Genomic DNA, 19,126 nt, shown 5'->3' with positions numbered 1-19,126 from the left:
CTAGCAGAGTTAGAAGATAATAATTAAACCTCAGTAGCAACAATGGACAACTGAAAGATTCCACATGAGAACAAACAGAACACCAGGCCAGTAAGAAGACTTCACATCTTGTCCAAGGTGTATTGAAGTCCTCCAAAGTGGCAACCACCACTTCAAAAACCTGGAAATATTATTGCTGGTGCACATGTAGAAAGAGGGTGTGTGTGTGTGTGTTTGCATGTAAATCATAGAAGAGTAGGAATAAAGGGTGAAAGTTTTTATACGGCAGATGAAGTTGTACAATTCATTGTTGCAAACAGAGAATTTAGCTACCCCCAAAGTGATTCCATCTGTAAACAAGTTAAAAAATGAAAACTAAACTGACATGATATCACCACTAAAAACGGAACCACTAGTTGCCTTCATATCTTGGATCAGCCATCACATAATGATACGCGATCACCAGCATAAAGATAAAGATACCAAGAAAATTAGCAATGAAGCCAAGGTCCTGATCGTCAACCATCTGATTGCAAGTATAGCAGACCATGTTAGAACCATTGTTAAGAAGAATACAAGAGGACCTATTAGTATCAAGTAATATCTGTCCATGCAATTTTGTTGAGATATATGCTTAAATATGAGGTACAAGATCCATGAAGATATCAATAATGGCCAGAAAAACATTCAGATGGATTTTAGACTCAGCACCATTCTCATTGTAGGAAATGAAAAATTATGTTCCTAACTATTGCATCAATTCACATGCATCCGTTGCATACAATAACTGTAGGTATTACCAAAACTCCCAGAAATAACACTTCAACCAACATATTGTTTCTAAGTAAAGTATCATGGGTATTTTCAATCATTTTTCCTCCATAACAAACATACAAATATTCTTCATAATGCAAAATACAGAGAGCACTATCAGGTACATTCCAGAACGCATCAGATGTAGATATCAAAAGCTTTAATTCCCTTGTTCAGGTCTGAATCCCATACTGCCGAGCCAGCATGCGTGCTTGGCAAAATGGAATGCGAACAAAATGGCATGCGCATGTCCAGACCCACTAAAGCACACTAAAACATGCTATCAAGGACGGAAGTCTTATATGCTATGAGACAACCAGATGATGTTTGAAACATTAAGTAATAGAACTTAATTTTGGTGAAAATTTTAAGTACGCATAGCTGAGGAGAATTTACTTGTTGACAGGTATGAGACCAGTGCAATGCCTTCGAAGAAATAAACTATTTCAACAAAGAAACAAGACGTAAAATTTAGGCTTTCGTCGGATCAATTAGGAACATGTGACGCGGATGAAGTATCAGGGCTAAAAGGGAAAAGAACGCGATCGAAGATTTTCAAGTTGGATCTTTGCACAATCAAGTAACAATCTGGAAGTTTAAATTTAAATGAAAACGGCATATCCATATGACACGATCGGAAGAGAATGAGAAACAGATCAGAGGTTCATCAAAACCCTAGAAACAACGGCAAGATCTGGAGAGATGAAATCAATCAAATTGGGGAAGGAACAACGAATAAAAAATGGATGATGGAAGGAGACTTACAGTTGAGCTGCGATTGGTAGCTTGGTTTCTACTGGTATGGATCCTTTGAACGCAGATCAATGGCTGAATGACTTCGGCCTGGTGTAGAGACACTTCCAACTGGATGAAGCGAAGCAACCCCGGAAGAGAACGTCGTCGTTTAGAAGGACGGATGACTCTCGGCCTTCCCAGCTTTGCACCACGTTTATGGTTTAATTTTTTTATTATTATAATTCCTGTATTAATGATGTTGTTATTTAAATTTTAATTATTCTAAAATAAGTTAATTAAAATTTAATTTATTTTATTAAAAATAAATAATAAATAAAAACAAAGAAAGATGGTCAATTATAAACTTGGAACCATAATGTTGGCGGCTAAAAATAATTAATTTTTTTATAAAATTATTATTATTATTCATATTTTTTTTTATAACCTTAAAATCGATTGTCATGACTACCACAACTTTTAGTTATACATCCCAAGACTCATGCCAACTACCATAGCTATGAAAATTTTGCTCAATATTTATCAAAATATAATGCAAGATGATGAAAATTTTGCTCGAATCTCACCAAACTTAATCATTTCTCATTAAATTGAGTTAGTTCGTCCTAAACCTTTATCCTCAAATTATTCGGGAATCACCTATCAATTTCACTATTAATAGTTAAAAGACCTATATTTTTTTTATACTATTGCAAAAACTGATTGATTTCAATTATACATCAAAATTAAATTTATCAATGGGTTCAATTTTGTTGGGAGAAAAAGAACAAAAAATGAAATGTTTGAAAAAGAGATAATAAAAAAAAGATTTTGCAATCGTGGCTCAAAGTGAACCCATCGATAAGTTTTCAATGCTCTGAAAGATAGGTTAAGACAGAGAATAAATAATAAGTAATTAAATGTTAATAATAATGACTAATAAATCAAAAAGACTAATAAAAACAGTGATGAATAGCAACTCCATATCATTAGAAATACCTATGGATTTTTCAATTTATTCTTTTCTTTTTTATATTTATTTTTCTAAATTCAAGAAGTAAAACCTACCAACTCCATATCATTAGAAACCCATTAAGGGTTCATGGCAATATTTTGTGTGTAGTGATATTTTAGGGGTTCAAAGTTTTTATTTATTTATTTATTTATCCTACTAGAGTTTCATTAACTGAATTTAGTTTAATTAAGATTTAATGACACTGTTAAGGACAAAGGTGGTGTATCAGCCGAAAAAACCAAACCACAAGTGCCTGTAGAATCATTTTCAAACTAGAGAGTAAGTGCAATTAACTCAAACTACAAGGTGTTGTTAGAGAGCAATTTTACCCAAAAAGAAAAGAGATAAAAACTCGGAAGCGAATGTGGCTGCTGGGATTCGAGCCCAGGTCTCCACGGCCACAACGTGGAATTCTTACCACTAAACTACAGCCACATTGTGTCATCTACGTACACGTATCATTTGTTATTTAATTGCATTTCAATTTAATTTTCCCTAAATGTAATCATCCTTGCACATTCTTAATTCAAATTTTCATAGTTTATATGCACCATAATTTTTATCCATATCATGCTTATATTTTTTATATATTGGTATTTAACTACCAAATATCGCTCGTTTACAATAAAATTAATTTTATAATTATTTTATAATTTTAATTTTTATTCACATTTAATTCAAATTACAAATTCAAAATTCATGACACATAACGTAAAATTTGTAGAATAACACGTTTTTTAAAGTTTACACTTAAAACTCGTATAAAGTTTTTGTCTGAACACAAGTTGAGTAGATATGCAAAACTTATTTTATCTACAAATAAGTTTATAGAGTCCTAGGTTGATAAAATCATCGATCAATATTCTTCCCCCTTTCTTTATATGTATACATATATTTTTACAATGAGAAAATCTCTCTACTTTGGTTTAGAAAAGTCACCACAATTACTAGACTTTGGTTCGTGAAAATTCATAAAACTTTTATTTTATTTTAAAAACAAATTACAAGTGCATCAAATAAAAAAGATATTTTTTTTATTTTAACTACCTCACCTTCTTTATACTAACAATCTTAGACGTGTTTGATAAGGATTCATAGTTGGTCAACGACAATTTTTTTAAAAAAAGATAAATATATTATTAGATATATAAAAAATAGTTGCTACACTTAAAAATAGTTGGCATTTGATCAAGTTTAATAGTTGGTTTTTTTTATTTTTTAAAATTATATTTATATAAATATATTATTAGATACATAAAAATCTATTAATTAAACATAAATTTTTAAATAAAAATATGCTATATTTTTTTATTACAAATTATAATTAATTATTTCTTTTTTATTATAATTATTTTTTTAATAAATTTAATTTACACAAATAGTGATGTGTTGTTACGGTCTATGAGATTTTAAATTTTTCATATTTCGTTTCGGCAAAAAAATAAACATAAAACCAGTATGAAGTATATAACATTCCACATCAAGTGATAGGAATGATCGAAACAATTTACCATGATGGGTCTACGCAAACTTTTCAGGGAGTCACTCATCATTGAGTTTTCCCAACTCAAGCACACTTAACCCCAGAGTTATTTGCCTATATTCAGCTCAAAAGGTATTCAGTTGGTGTTATTTTTTTCCTTACTTATTCTCGATATATACTACCATTCTCATGCTCTTGGGGTATTACATTCTCCTCACTTGAGCACATGACGTTCTCGGCATATGACCTTACAACTGGTCTCAAATCTTCTCCCCTTTGAAGGCTGTTATCCTAAAAGTTTGCTAGGAGCCACTCCTTGTACAAGCCCTCGTGCCCCTGGTGCTACTCCTCGCCCTCATCGGACTGCCTTCTCCAAGGGTTGGATCTGATACCATATGTAACATTTCGCATCGAGCGATAGGAAAAATCGAAACAACTTACTCTGATGGGCCTACGTAAACTTCCCAGGGGGTCACCCATCCTTAAGTTTTCCCTACTCAAGCACACTTAACCCCAGAATTTTTTATCTACATTTAGTTCAAAAGGTATCAAACTGATGTTATTTATTCTCGATAAATACTATCATTCTCATGCTATTGGGATATTACAAAGTATAGGTGTTTTAGCAATATGCAATAACCATACAATATAAAGTGAATGTTTAAGTAAAAGTTACATCTTAAATAACAAGTGTTTGATGTAGGAAAAGTTTCACTAGCTAGCTGACTTTATCCTCTTTAAATATGAAAGACCTAGTTGATCCATAACAAACTAGCTTTCAAAATCACTTGAAGCTCTTTCAGTGCTAGCTGAAGACTATAAGAGTATATTAAGGTTTGCAATTGTTCTTGATTTAAAAAATCAGAGCTCAACATTTGAGCAAATTAAGATAAAAAAAAAACCTAAAAGAAAGAGCTGATGAGAAAAAGGAAGAACAAGCTATAGAATATTCTTCTTATGTAATTTCTTTATTTATATACATTAGTGGAACAAAAATTAGTAGCTTTCAGGGTAAATCCACTCTTAACCCATGCAACTTTTCATTGATTTTAGAGTGACATTGGGAATTTGTGGACTTTTCACTTACTTTCGAATATTTTATATATAATGTAAGCACCCCCGCTTGAATATCTCAATCACCCGGATTATCCGAACGGGAGCGCCTACAGAAGGGAAAAAGAATGGTACACAAGACCAAAATCACCCTGGCATGCATACACAAAAATAAGAACAACGGAAGCGAAGCTAAACACATGTATGCTCTACGGGTACCCCGCAACATGGCAGTCACATGATAAATAAATAAATACAAACTCATGTGCCAATATACACGAGACTCGAGAAACGACCTGGCACAATAAAAATGATAGAGTAAACCCTACTCAACCATCAGAGTTGACAGGGATTGACGGGACTGCCTGTACACCATACCGACTCTGCCACCAAAAGCTAACTTTCTTGCCCATGGCCCACGCTGCGACTACCTGGAATGATGGAAAGCAAAGTAAGTCGAGAGTCTCAGCAAGCATAAGGAAAGAAAGGCTGAAAGATGAACATATCCAGAAAACTCTCCCCAGGATAAACCCCCAGGTACACACAAGCCATGAGACGCTACAACACAATAGCATAACATAATAAAAGCATATACCGGTCCTTGGGGCCCACACAAGACACCTGGCATCCAAGTCCCATACCAACCTGCCGCAGCCCTGAAAAGCAACATGTATCTCCAACAAACCTTCGCGCGCTGTCCCGGGTCGATACTCCCGTCACCCGTCCATGTCGGTACTCTCGACACCCGAGCGAGAGGCTCTCTCGGAACGGTACTCCTGTCCGAGAACTAAATACTATCAGTAACCATGCAATGCACATAACAATGCAATGGCGTAGTGAGCATCAACGTGATACAAGGCACCCATACATCCAAGCATCAGGCCATACTCCGCCCACATAGTAAACCACACGCGATGCATATGCCCGTGCTGGATGCAACCTAACCAAACTAGAGTATCCATGACCAAGCATAACCAAATCATGATAAACCCAACATGCAGCCCATACCCATGTGCATACCAAATCATGCAACAAGAATAAAATATAACCATGCATGCTATAATCACATAACGGCAGAGCTAGTCAGCAATGCCTGGCACCGGTCAGCGGTTAGTGACCAAGAGAGACCATCTGACGGCCTAAGATAGACCGTAAGACAATCACACCGTCACCGAACAGCTGATCCTTGCCCCCACTGCACAACCGCTCTAACCGATAAACAACCAAAGATCCAATAATAATACCCGAACAGCTAAGAATCTAGCCCCGGGTGAGTACGGCATCATTCCCATAAGCTTGGGGGTGGTACAAACTCCCGTAGGCAACTAACGAATAAAATTCTAGATGTCTCGGATTTAATTTAACTTAAAACAAATAAATAATAACTCAACAAATAAGGCTAGGTGCCGAATTAAAGTAAGGGAGAGGATAAAATACAGGAAATCACGAGGTCTATCACGAGAATTAAAGATCATGAAGAGAGGGTTATGAGCTTGCCTTTACACAGCCGTTTCTTGTATTTCTTGCACTCCCGCTGCGAAGAAAAACGTTTAATAGCGATTAATAAAATCATGGCACACATTAATTAAAACTGACCGTGTAATATAAATAATTTAAATAATTTAACCGTCTAAAATCTCATGCAGGCACTTCGTAAATAAAACCCCAACAAGTCTTATATTTAATTTAAATTATATCACACCAATAACATCTTCAATGTAAATAATTAATTAATTAACAACTCACAATATGCACCACTACTTCCTGCTTAGCTTATAAATATAGGAATATATATATATATATTTGCTTAATAACATATACACATATCTCCACCAATATGCATACAAGGCTAGGCATTCCTTAACTTTTCTTTTATCCTAATTTCATTTCACTCACCCACTTATTCATACTCACACACTGATTACACATATATACATATAGATATATATAAATTGGCACACGGCACACTCACTGCAACACAAACCCTCACAATCAAATTAATATACACACAGTAAGCTCACCACTTGCACACAGTGTACTCGTGTATATATATATATACTTACACAACAAATTATTACACATAACATAGCATAATCATCCAAAATTACTAAAATCAAACTTTTAAATAAATTCTAACCGAACAAAATTATTAATACATAATTATTTACTCACCCGAGAAATTCAACCGCAATTAAACTTAACTTAATCCTCAACTCCTCCCAATTTTCCTCACCATTTCTAGCCTCTACGCGCCATTTTCTTCTTCTGAAAGCTCTTTGCTCGCTCACTGTTTGTTCCCAATTTAATCTTAATTTTTAGCTTCAATTGAAGCAATTTAAAGCAGCAAAAATCGGCTAAAAATGTGGCCAATTTAGCCTTAAAATACGTGAAAAATAGGGGGCGTGGGAGAGTGGCAGCGCGGGCGCACCAGTGCGCGCCACGTGGCAGCCAAGGGTTGCCCACCGCCTCACATGAAACGGCGCCATTTTGGGCGCCTGAGGCTTGATAAAAATTAGCAAAACCTCGATTGCGCGCGCGCACAGCCAGCCTCGAACCCGCGACCGCCTAATCCAGCCGTATCTTCACACATACAATGCCCCGCATTATATTTAAAAACACCCACCTAGCAGCTTACGGAAATCACATTTCAACACCCCCCAATTTCAATTAATTACACATACATCCAAACTTCAATTTTTCTCTTATTACACTTTCACCCTATAACTTCCAGAAAATCCACTAAATTAATTTATTTTCTTATTTTCATAAATACTCCCAATTAAATAATTATTTTCTCAAATTCACATAAATAAACATTTTTCTTAAATCCCGAAATACCCAAATAAATTAATAATTCCTTTTAACCCACAAATATTTGTTAATCTCCACAAACACAATAATTATTAATTATTAATCATTTTCAAATTTTGAGATATTACATATAATATGCCAAATAAAAATTGTTGATGGTATTTATTGAGTTAGTCAACAATTTTTAACTTTCAAAAAACTGTCGACTATTTATGAAAAAAGTCGACAGTTAGGTATTTGCTATTGTAAGACCTTTACTTAATTACATATAAATATGTTACTAACTCTTAATGATAATTAGACTCTCTAGTAACTCTCAATGGCATTGAGCACATAGCACAAAATCTCTCAATTCTTATTTCAGCCGTTTTGTATTTTGGTGTGTAATTTTCTAGATTTATCACCAAATAGCAATTAAAAAGTATCAAATTCATTTGATGTCCATTGAATTCTTCGATCTATTTTGAGAATGTCTCTATTTTCTTGGAATACTTTAACAATCTTGAGTGACGTCTAGCAATATATAAAAATAATATAAATAACAATGAAATCAATTCACATTTGATCTATTTCAATAATGATTATTGTATAATTCAATCAAATATCCTAACCAAGTAAGAGCTATAAACTGATCAAATTCTCTAACTTAGTACTGTGTAATAAATCTCAATTGATTGGATGAGATTACATATTGAAAACTCTTTTACAATTATTTATGAGTTGGCCAAGTATTTCTTCGATCACAAACTAGAAGATTGCATAGGATGTTCATCTCAAGTTAGAGGTAATGAATTCCATCTAACGAACACCTACCTCCGTATACATGCCAAATGAGAACACACAGTAAATTCTTTGTAACATCCCGTTCGAGCGATAGGAAGGACCGGAACAACTTACCCTGATGGGCCTACACGAACTTCTCAGAGGGGGGTCACCCATCCTTGGATTGCCCTAGGTTAAGCACGCTTAACTTGGGAGTTCTTTGCCAATATTTAGCCCAAAAGGTATCCAACTGGTGTTGTTTCCTTTCTTACACTATCCTCGATATATTCTAACTTCTCTGGGCTCTCGGGGTATTACATTCTCCCCCCCTTGAGCACATGACGTCCTCGTCATGCGACCTTACAACTGGTCCCAAACCTTCTCCCCTTGGGGGCTACCATCCTAGAAGCCTGCCAGAAGCTGCTCCTTCTACAGGCCCTCAAGCCCCGGCGCCACTCCCCGCCCTCATCGGACTGCCTTCGCCAAGGGTCGGCTCTGATACCACCTGTAACATCCCGCATCGAGCGATAGGAAGGACCGGAACAACTTACCCTGATGGGCTTACACAAACTTCCCATGGGGGTCACCCATCCTTGGATTGCCCCAGGTCAAGCACGCTTAACTTGGGAGTTCTTTGCCAACATTCAGCCCAAAAGGTATCCAGCTGGTGTTGTTTCCTTTCTTACACTATCCTCGATATATACTAACTTCTCTGGGCTCTCGGGGTATTACATTCTCCCCCCCTTAAGCACATGACGTCCTCGTCATGCGACCTTACAACTGGTCCCAGACCTTCTCCCCTTGGGGGCTGCCATCCTAGAAGCCTGCCAGAAGCCGCTCCTTGTACAGGCCCTCAAGCCCCGGCGCCACTCCCCGCCCTCATCGGACTGCCTTCGCCAAGGGTCGGCTCTGATACCACCTGTAACATCCCGCATCGAGCGATAGGAAGGACCGGAACAACTTACCCTGATGGGCCTACACGAACTTCCCAGGGGGGTCACCCATCATTGGATTGCCCCAGGTCAAGCACGCTTAACTTGGGAGTTCTTTGCCAACATTCAGCCCAAAAGGTATCCAGCTGGTGTTGTTTCTTTTCTTACACTATCCTCGATATATTCTAACTTCTTTGGGCTCTCGGGGTATTACATTCTCCCCCCCCCTTGAGCACATGACGTCCTCGTCATGCGACCTTACAACTGGTCCCAAACCTTCTCCCCTTGGGGGCTGCCATCTTAGAAACCTGCCAGAAGCCGCTCCTTGTACAGGCCCTCAAGCCCCAGCGCCACTCCCCGCCCTCATCGGACTGCCTTCGCCAAGGGTCGGCTCTGATACCACCTGTAACATCCCGCATCGAGCGATAGGAAGGACCGGAACAACTTACCCTGATGGGCCTACACAAACTTCCCAGGGGGGTCACCCATCCTTGGATTGCCCCAGGTCAAGCACGCTTAACTTGGGAGTTCTTTGCCAACATTCAGCCTAAAAATGTATCCAGCTGGTGTTGTTTCCTTTCTTACACTATCCTCGATATATACTAACTTCTCTGGACTCTCGGGGTATTACATTCTTACCTCGCAATTGGGTGACTCTGCATCACTAGCAAATCTCATATTACATGAGACAACCATATTACTTCAAGTCAAATGATTAGTTACATAATTGTAATTAATAATAAATCATTAATCCTTTTACTTACGTGATTTGTTATCATCACGTTTGATGTGTTGTTCAACCAACAATCACCCACACTTTTACTCTAAACATATAATGTTTTATAGCATATGATTTATCATTCTTTATCATTAGTATTTTATATTAATCAAAGTGATAAATTTTTGTGTTAGTTCGTACTCACTTGATTAAAATCCCCTTCTAAGAAAGGTAAGGATTATGAACAATCTAAGATTTCTTGTATTAAAGAATCCTGTTCACATATTCTTAACAATTTAAGAATGAGATTTTTAATAAGAAATCTAATAACTCATTCATACAAAATTAGAGAATTATGAATGAAGATAAAATGTTATTTTATTATGTACAAAACATATCAACATGCTTATTTAAATGTCATCTAGATCTAGTATTAAAGCATATCACTAATATTTTTTTGTCATTGTACAATATTTTACAATTTATAAGTTTTTTTTTTTTCAATAAACACATAACTTTATAACTAATAATTTAAATTATATTTTATCCAAACACTTCGTTAATTTAAAACATTATATAACTTAAAATTCTTTTTAGAAGCAACTTAAGCAACCCAGCATTTACTAATTATTTGGAAATATCTAAAGTAAGTTTTTTTTTTTTTTTTTTATAATTACTTATAAGCATATTCAAGAAATAAGAGTGGAGATCCAAGTTACCAAGCTTAGGATGGCATTTAATTTGCTAAAAATCAAATCTTTATTTCATAAATATACTTAAGTTAACAAATTTCAAAGTCATTCACAACTCACAAGTTCATTACTCATGCAATTAGGGTCGCAAATAAGTCGAGCCACTTGCAAGTTGGTCAGTGCTTGAGTCGTTAAAAACTCGTTCAAGTTCATTTGTTAAGGTAAATAAGTTGAGATTGAGCTTAATTTTAAAACTCGATTTGTAAATGAGTCGAACTTGAATTCAGTAAAACTCAGCTCAGTAGCTCACGAGTTGATTCGAATAGAGGCTCACAAGCTAATTCGATTATAAGTTTGCAAGTAAGTTTGATTATAAACTTACGAGTTGGATCATTTAAAGGCTCGCGAGCATACTTGATTAATGGCTTGTGAATAAGCTTGTTTATAAATACATTAATAAATTTATTCATAATTTTATTAAAAAAATATTATTTAACATAAAATTATTAAATTTTACATTATTATTGTTGCCTAGAAAAATACCCAAGAGAGTGAATTGGGTTTTTTAAAAATTAATAATTTTAACTATTTTAAAAACTCTTAAATTGTGATTTTAATATGTGATGATTGCAATATGATTGATAACAATAAAATCACACAGTTATAAGAAACAAGATAAATTTATAGAGATTTGGCTTTAAAAAGTCTTATCATCTCTTTCAAAATTTTGCTTGAGACTCTCAAGACTTAGGTTGAGGTTCTATTATGGAGAATCAACACTATCTTTTAATTAGAGGTAGAACCAACATACAATCCATTGTCTAAACAAGAACCACTATCACACTACTAACAAATACAATTTCCTTACACAATAAGTGAATAAAATTAATAAACTTACAATCAAAGACAATTACAAACAAGTTACCAACGGTTGAGAATTCTACCAGACAACACACTTCCATCACTTTGAAACTTCTCACTCTTGTTTGAATGCTTTATCAAGTTTGTTCTATTTTGACCCTCCATATTTACTCTATATATATACATCTTCTAAATAAACTAGTCGTTAAAGAAAATATTAATATGAAGTTTGAAATTCAATTTTTTTTTTAAGTTTTTTCAAACAACAAGGAAACATATTTAAAAATAACTCACATTTAATTCAAAATAAATTTACTTTTTGTATGAGTAATAAATATATTTATTTATATATAAAAATTTAAACATAAGCTTTTGAAACATAAATGATCAAAAGAAGGAAACATGTTTAAAAGTCGTTCACCTTTAATTAAAAAAAATATTTTTTGCATGAGTAAATATAGATTGATGTTCTACCCTTGTGCTTAGTTTTGATGATGAAAAACATATGTTATTAAATCCCTAAGTCATGAATCAAGGTGGTGGTTTTCAACAAAATCAATTTCAAGTGCATTGTTAAAATGAAAACCAAAAAGATTTATGATTTTCTATTTTAGTTAGAGATTTGCAAAGTCAAGTTTTTAGTCTTAAAAGAATCTCCTAAAATGATTTTCAAATTAGCTTTGAAGTCGTTGGTCAACATAGAGCTAAAATTGTTCTAAGGCAAAAGACCAACTAGAACATGTTTTTGAAAGTATGTTCATTTTAGAAAGTGTTCATTTTAGAAAACTATCTCTTAGTATTTTGATATCTAATATCTCTTAGTAATGAAATGGTTTTGATGAATGTCTATATAAAAATCAATTTCTATCATGTGGATTATATGAATGAGAAAATGAATTTTTAGTATATAAGTTTTGAAGTAAGATATGAAAACTTATAGAAGAAATATTGAGTATGGTTGAAAGTGTTTTGAAAAACTTTCTTGTTGAGTGTGATTTGTTTCAAATATATACTTTTGATAATCTCAACTTGTTTTAAAGATAATCAAAATGAGTTTTTAAATAATCGAATAAGGTTGTTTTGAAAATTCAAATTTTTCTAAAGAATAGTCGACTATCAGGATCATTCTGTTGACTATGCTTCAAAATAGTCGACTATTTTTTATGTTCTGTCGACTATTTAAGCATCTGTCGACTATTTTAGCATCTGTCGACTATCGAGTAAAAATAGTCGACTATGCCTTCTAATCTGTCGACTATTTTTGTTCATAAGTTTCAAAAATTTTTTCATATCTCAGCATCTGTCGACTATTGGAATGTGTCTGTCGACTGTTGAAATTTTGTGTTATAAAATAGTCGACTATTCGTTTTGTCTGTCGACTATTTCTTGCTTTAGTTGTAAAAATAGTCAACTATATATTTCTTCTGTCGACTATTTCTTTTTGCAGAAAGTTCCAACGGCTATTTTTTCAAATCCCAACGGCTCCAAACGGCTATATTTCTCTTCAACTTCGTGGGACACTTATATATACATGTCATAGATGATCAAGAGAAGGCTAATGGATGGGAATGAATTGAATTGAGCTTACATTTTACACTCATTTCTATTTACATTCACTGTGCTTCAATTTTCTCTCTTCAAGGCTGTGATCTTAATTTGTTTACATTCATTTAAGTCTTGTATCATTTTTGAGAGACATTGTAACTAAGAGATTCATCTCTTAGATTCTCTCCAACTATATATTTCTTGTTTTCCTAGCTTGTATAGCTAGAGGGCCCATTTGAGTGGGAGGTTTTGTAATTCCTAGTCTCGGACTAGAGGACCTACTTGGTTTAAGTAGAGGGTTTTAGTGGATGGTTTGAAAAATCCTTAGTGAGGAGCTAAGGTAGTGGATTAGGCTTGGGTTAAGCCGAACCACTATAAATCTTGGTGTTCTTGTGTGCTTGTGTTCTTTAAATCATCTTTATCTTTCCAAGCATTCCTTAATTCCTCACTTGATTCACATTTGTCATTTTATATGCTTCACGTTTTTTAATCATTAAAACTTCAACCTGTATCAAAAAGTTTTCAAGTTTCTACAAAGTTTTTAATTATACCAATTCACCCCCCCCTCTTGGTGTGTGCCATAGCATCTCCCGTTCTAACATATACATTTATCAAGATATGAAAATTCAAATATAAACTTTTGAAACATAAATGATCAAAACAAGAAAACATGTTTAAAGACATTTCATCTTTAATTCAAAATAAATTTACTTTTTATATGAGTAAAAGATACATTTATCAAGATATGAAAATTCAAATATAAACTTTTGAGACATAAATGATCAAAATAAGAAAATATGTCTAAAAAAAATCCATCTTCAAGTCAAATTAAAATTACTTTTTGTAACCACATTTAATTCAAAATAAATTTACTTTTTGTATTAGTAAAAAATATATTTATAAAAATATTTTTGTTATCATCAAAATCTTATTTACTTACCCTTGAGCTTAACAATTATAACAATATCATTAATAGAATATGTTGATAATAAAATATATTATGACTTAAAAATTAATCAACTAATATATGAGTTTAATAAAGTAATTATCGTTTAATCAAGTAAGAAAATGTTTTGTTGAGTAACAACTAACGAATATTCTACTTGACTGATTTTTTCTTTTAATCAAGTATGATCTAAATATTTAAGAGATTAATCGATTATATACTTGTTTTACTTGAATAAATGATATAATAACATTAAATGAATAACCAAATAGTTAATTAATTGACTAAGTGGTACATAAGTTGAGTAAATATAACATTTAACCAAGTAATAAATATAGATTAAAATGACAAGTCTATATACTTGTGTCATTAATCCATTAAGAATAAATATTAATTGAGTAAAATTATAATTTACTCAAATATAAAAAAAACTTACTCAAATAACTGCATATCTCACTCGAGTAATATCTAGTTTACTCGACTAATGTTACATTAAATTTTAAAAATTTAATCGTTACAAATATCATTAAATACACATTTTAAGTATTTCATCTACAAAATTTTTTTATAAACTTGCATAACACTATAAAATTTATAATAATTTTATCTAAAATCAATAATAATTATACAAAAAATTAATAATAATTCATAATGGTGATTAGAATTATTATTAATTTTAAATAAGACTATTATAAATTATGTAATATCATATATATATAAATAATATTGTTATGAAAATATAGTAATTATTTAAAAGATATGAAAATTTGTACATATTTTGAGTAATATGTAGAATAATTTTTTTTTATATATATTATATGTTACAAAACACACCAACACCATACATTAATTTTCAAATAATACATATTTATTATATCTTATTTTTGAAGTCTAACTATTTATTGTTAATTAATTTTATTATAATAAATGTATTATTCAAAAATATATATTTAATGCTTATTAACCATATATACTGTAACAGCCCACTTCTTCAGGGCGTGTTATGCCTTAGGAAATTTGGTCTATTTTTTTTTTATCTTTACATTATCCCGAAATTCCCTAAGACCTTATCTAGTGCGAGATATCTGCACTAGAAAATAAATGCAAAGCGGAAGCTGAATCGAACCTACTCATACAATAATAACTAAACATGACATTCATTACAAGGTTAATTCATAAGCGTCTGACGATAAATGCAATGTACATAATTCTTAAACTACTCATATTACAACATAACATGGTATATTTACTCGCTTCTTGACGTCTCGCGTCACTACATATCACCAATCTCGAAATCATCTCTGCAAGTCCCGGCTGGAACGTCGAATGTTCCAGGGGCGAACCCAAGTTAGATGATGAACCATCTAAATAAGAGTACTAAATGCAATGTCATGAGTGTATGCAATGTCTTTCATCATAGGTGTCAACTGCACCCCTCATGCTGCCTATCATTTTAGCGGCCACCTCTTTCGAAACCGGGGTGTATGGGTGAACCCTTGATAAGACAGCGGTGCCAGTTCGTACTCCCTACGGCCTCATATGCATGTGATCAACAGTATCAACGTGTAATTATGCATTTCATAGTCATGTATGCAGTCTATGTGATGGATACATATCAGGGCATGTCAATATGATGAAATCATTTTCGAGGAAGTACCACTTACCTTCTCAAGCTTATCGGACTACCTCGATCTCCGTGCCTTGTCTCGTGCATCGCCTCGATTTGCGTGCCAATCTCAAAATTTGCATCAGTCTCTTCAACTTTAGCCTCAAAGTATCCTAATCACCACAATTATTTAAATAAATATTAAAATCCATTTTTCCATAATTTCTGGCATTTCCTTTAATTTTTCCTTCTATTTCTTCCTAATTTTCCTCAATAAATCCAAACTAAATATTTCGAAACTATTTTCTCAAATATTTCTCTAGGAAAATTCATAAAATAATATTCTAGAATTTTTAGAATTTTCTAGGAAATTTTACTCACCTTAACTTAGCATCTCTGGTTTCCTCGGTATGCGTGTCATCTCCTCGAAATGCGTGCCCGAGCCATTTTCCTTGCTAAAATTTTTGAAATATTACCGAAATATAATTTCCTATCTTTTGAGATTTTTCTAGGATTTTTTTCGACATTTTTCCATTTATTTTTCCTTTTCTTTTCCTTTCTTTCTTTTTCTTTTCTTTCTTTTTTTTTTCTTTTCTATTTTTCTTTTTTTCTTTCTCTTTCCTCTCTTCTTCTTCCTCCTTCTCTCCCCTGCTTCCCACGCGAACACCTGCAACTTCTTCCTCTTCTTTCTTCTTTTCCTTCTTTCTTCTTTTTCTTCTATTTTTCTTCTTCCTTCTCTTCTTCTTCTTCTTCTTCTTCTTTCTTCTTTCTTCGCACAGCACCCGCCCCTGCAACTTGCGCGCCAGCCATGCGTGCGCACGGCCGAGATTCGCCGGCCCTCCCTTGCTCCCACCGGCCGCTGCGATCACCGTTTGACGGCCTCCCCGGCCACTGCCGCACCAGCTCGCCATCACCGCGAGCTAGCCGCTCACTGTCGTCGCCCGTAACAGCCTCCCCTGCTCGCGATGGTTGCTGGAGCTTGCATCCATGGCTGCCATGGCCTCGCCTCGGCTACTTCCGGCCGCGACTCGAGCTTCCGTAGCCTCCAACGACCACCGCACCACCATCAGCGAGCTGCATCTCGCCTCGAACCGCCGCCTCGCTACTGCCCTGTTCGTTGCCCGACGGCCATGGCTGCGCACAGCAGCTTGCGTCCGTCCGCCCACGGCTGGGCCGGCCACCTTCGGACTCCATCGTCATCACCGGTTGTTTCCCGAGCCTCCAATGGCCCCGCCGACCTTGCTGGATGCTTGCCGGCCGCTCCTGCCCCTCTTGAGCTCACGGCCATGGCCGCTTGAAGCTTGCGGCTATGGCCGCTTGCTGCCACTCGCAATCTCCTTCTCTCTCTCTTCTTCTTGCTTCCTCGCTTTCTATCTCTCTTAATCCCACGGTCCCGCACTGCCTCCCCCTCGGCCACAATCACTGCCAATTTATAGGCAGTGACTTCCATAAATATCACTGTTACAAGCTTGCCCACCACGCACTTAATTAGAAAATCCCACAAATCTTGCTGCTAACTTCCTTAAATCCTGTTGCAGCCATTTCCCTCAAATCCTGCTGCCATGATCATCCAATTGCAGCCCGAAATCGCGGCCATTAATGCTTCTCAGAAGCTGGCCACGCACATGCGTATATATGTGTTTATATATGTATAATTATGTATAGTACACTAATATTTATAAGAAATTATATCATTAAATTCTAATTTTCATTTTATATCACTTGGGCAACTTCCTTATTACAATCATGCCTTCAAACATCGACTAAATTTGCATTTTAATACCGAAAATTCACAATTAATAATCCAATTCTTAGTTGAAAAGGACGATTTCGCCCCAGTGACCATACCGGGCTGTTGTTTAATCCCGAAACCACTGAAGGGTTGCTTATTACGAAAAACTGGAGCCCCCCTAGGGTTCCGTTAATTTTTCGAGAGCCTCCTACAACGATTCGGTTTTACAGCCTAAATGGCAGCTGTGTTTTAGCTGTTCCGAAAACTGTTCCTGATTCAATTTCTTTCGATACCATAAATCCTATCTCGATACACTCGTCGAGTCCATATAATTTTCCTTAGACAATTTCACTCCGAGGCATTCTCTGCAGTCGATTTGGTACTAATAACTGCTATCAAGCCAATTTTTCGGTATTCTGAACTCATCGAAATTACGTGGCATCCTTATACGAACATGGGGTATTACATATACGGATCACAAAAATTAATTGATTAATAAAAAAGATTAAATCAATCAAACTATATATTATAATTCACCATTTATATGCATTTCTCATTCAACTAAAATTTTCTTTTGATCACCTTAATATGATGTTGTAATCACTATTCTTTATTATTATTATTGTAACGTTCCATTTTTCAAGTGCGCTATTACTTAGGACAATTTTGAAATAATAATTTTTTTTCTTAAAAACTATTGCTAAATCATATCACTCCTCATATATATTCTAAAATTTTCATATATTTATCTCGAAAGAGAATCATCATAAACATTAAATGTGGAAGCTAGAATCGAATCTAATATCTTAACATTAATAATAAATAAGTTCTTACATCATCATTAACCATAGGGTTATATATCATCATTTCTCAAAACGTTTAGAATTCAAAGTAGCAGAACTTAAATACATGGACTACATAACATATATTCAATTCATCATTCAAGTGCCATTGCATGCCTCATTCATCCTCGTTTCTGTTACAATCTCCATATGGAACGTTTGAATATTCCAAGGACAAAACCCAAGTTAGATGATGAATCATTTAAGTAAGGGAACAATAAACATATTTCGTACATAGATGCAAAATGTCATTTTCCATATCATTTCAGTTTGAGCCGATCGTACCTTATTACTACTCCCCATTTTCACAGCCTTCTTATCGGGCCGAGGTGCATGGGTGCACCCTTGGAAGAGCAGCGATCCCGGCTCATACTCTCAAACCCTTATGCGAATATATGATCAACAATACCATCGTGTACATATGCATATTTCATCATCAATATATGTAAATGTAATCTACATGAATATATTCACATCAAAACATGACAACATGATAAAATCATTTACTAAAACCAGATTTTGGGTAGAACCATTTACGAACCATTTACAAACCAAGTATTTTCATAAAACTAAATCTAGTTGGAAAGTACTACATATCTTGCAA

The 19,126-nt window shown here is 34.4% G+C and overlaps 1 protein-coding gene and 1 non-coding gene across 2 annotated transcripts; both read right to left on the bottom strand.

Annotated features, from left to right (window-relative positions):
- Window positions 1-235: 235 nt before the first annotated feature.
- On the bottom strand, window positions 236-1,705 carry LOC127787907 (dolichyl-diphosphooligosaccharide--protein glycosyltransferase subunit 4A-like). The gene is made up of 2 exons (XM_052315975.1): window positions 1,558-1,705; window positions 236-505 (listed from the first exon to the last, which is right to left on the bottom strand). Exon 2 carries the CDS (start codon window positions 503-505, stop codon window positions 392-394), a length of 114 nt encoding a protein of 37 aa, XP_052171935.1. The 5' UTR covers window positions 1,558-1,705; the 3' UTR covers window positions 236-391.
- Window positions 1,706-2,902: 1,197 nt separating this feature from the next.
- Window positions 2,903-2,974, bottom strand: TRNAH-GUG (transfer RNA histidin (anticodon GUG)). Its single transcript has one exon. It is a non-coding gene; the product is annotated as a tRNA-His (tRNA).
- Between the last annotated feature and the right edge of the window lie 16,152 nt (window positions 2,975-19,126).

Source organism: Diospyros lotus, chromosome 13, assembly GCF_014633365.1.
Source record: "Diospyros lotus cultivar Yz01 chromosome 13, ASM1463336v1, whole genome shotgun sequence".
Classification (NCBI taxonomy): domain Eukaryota; kingdom Viridiplantae; phylum Streptophyta; class Magnoliopsida; order Ericales; family Ebenaceae; genus Diospyros; species Diospyros lotus.
The sequence above is the reverse complement of the archived record's forward strand: the minus strand, read 5'-3'. Positions and strand labels throughout refer to the sequence as shown.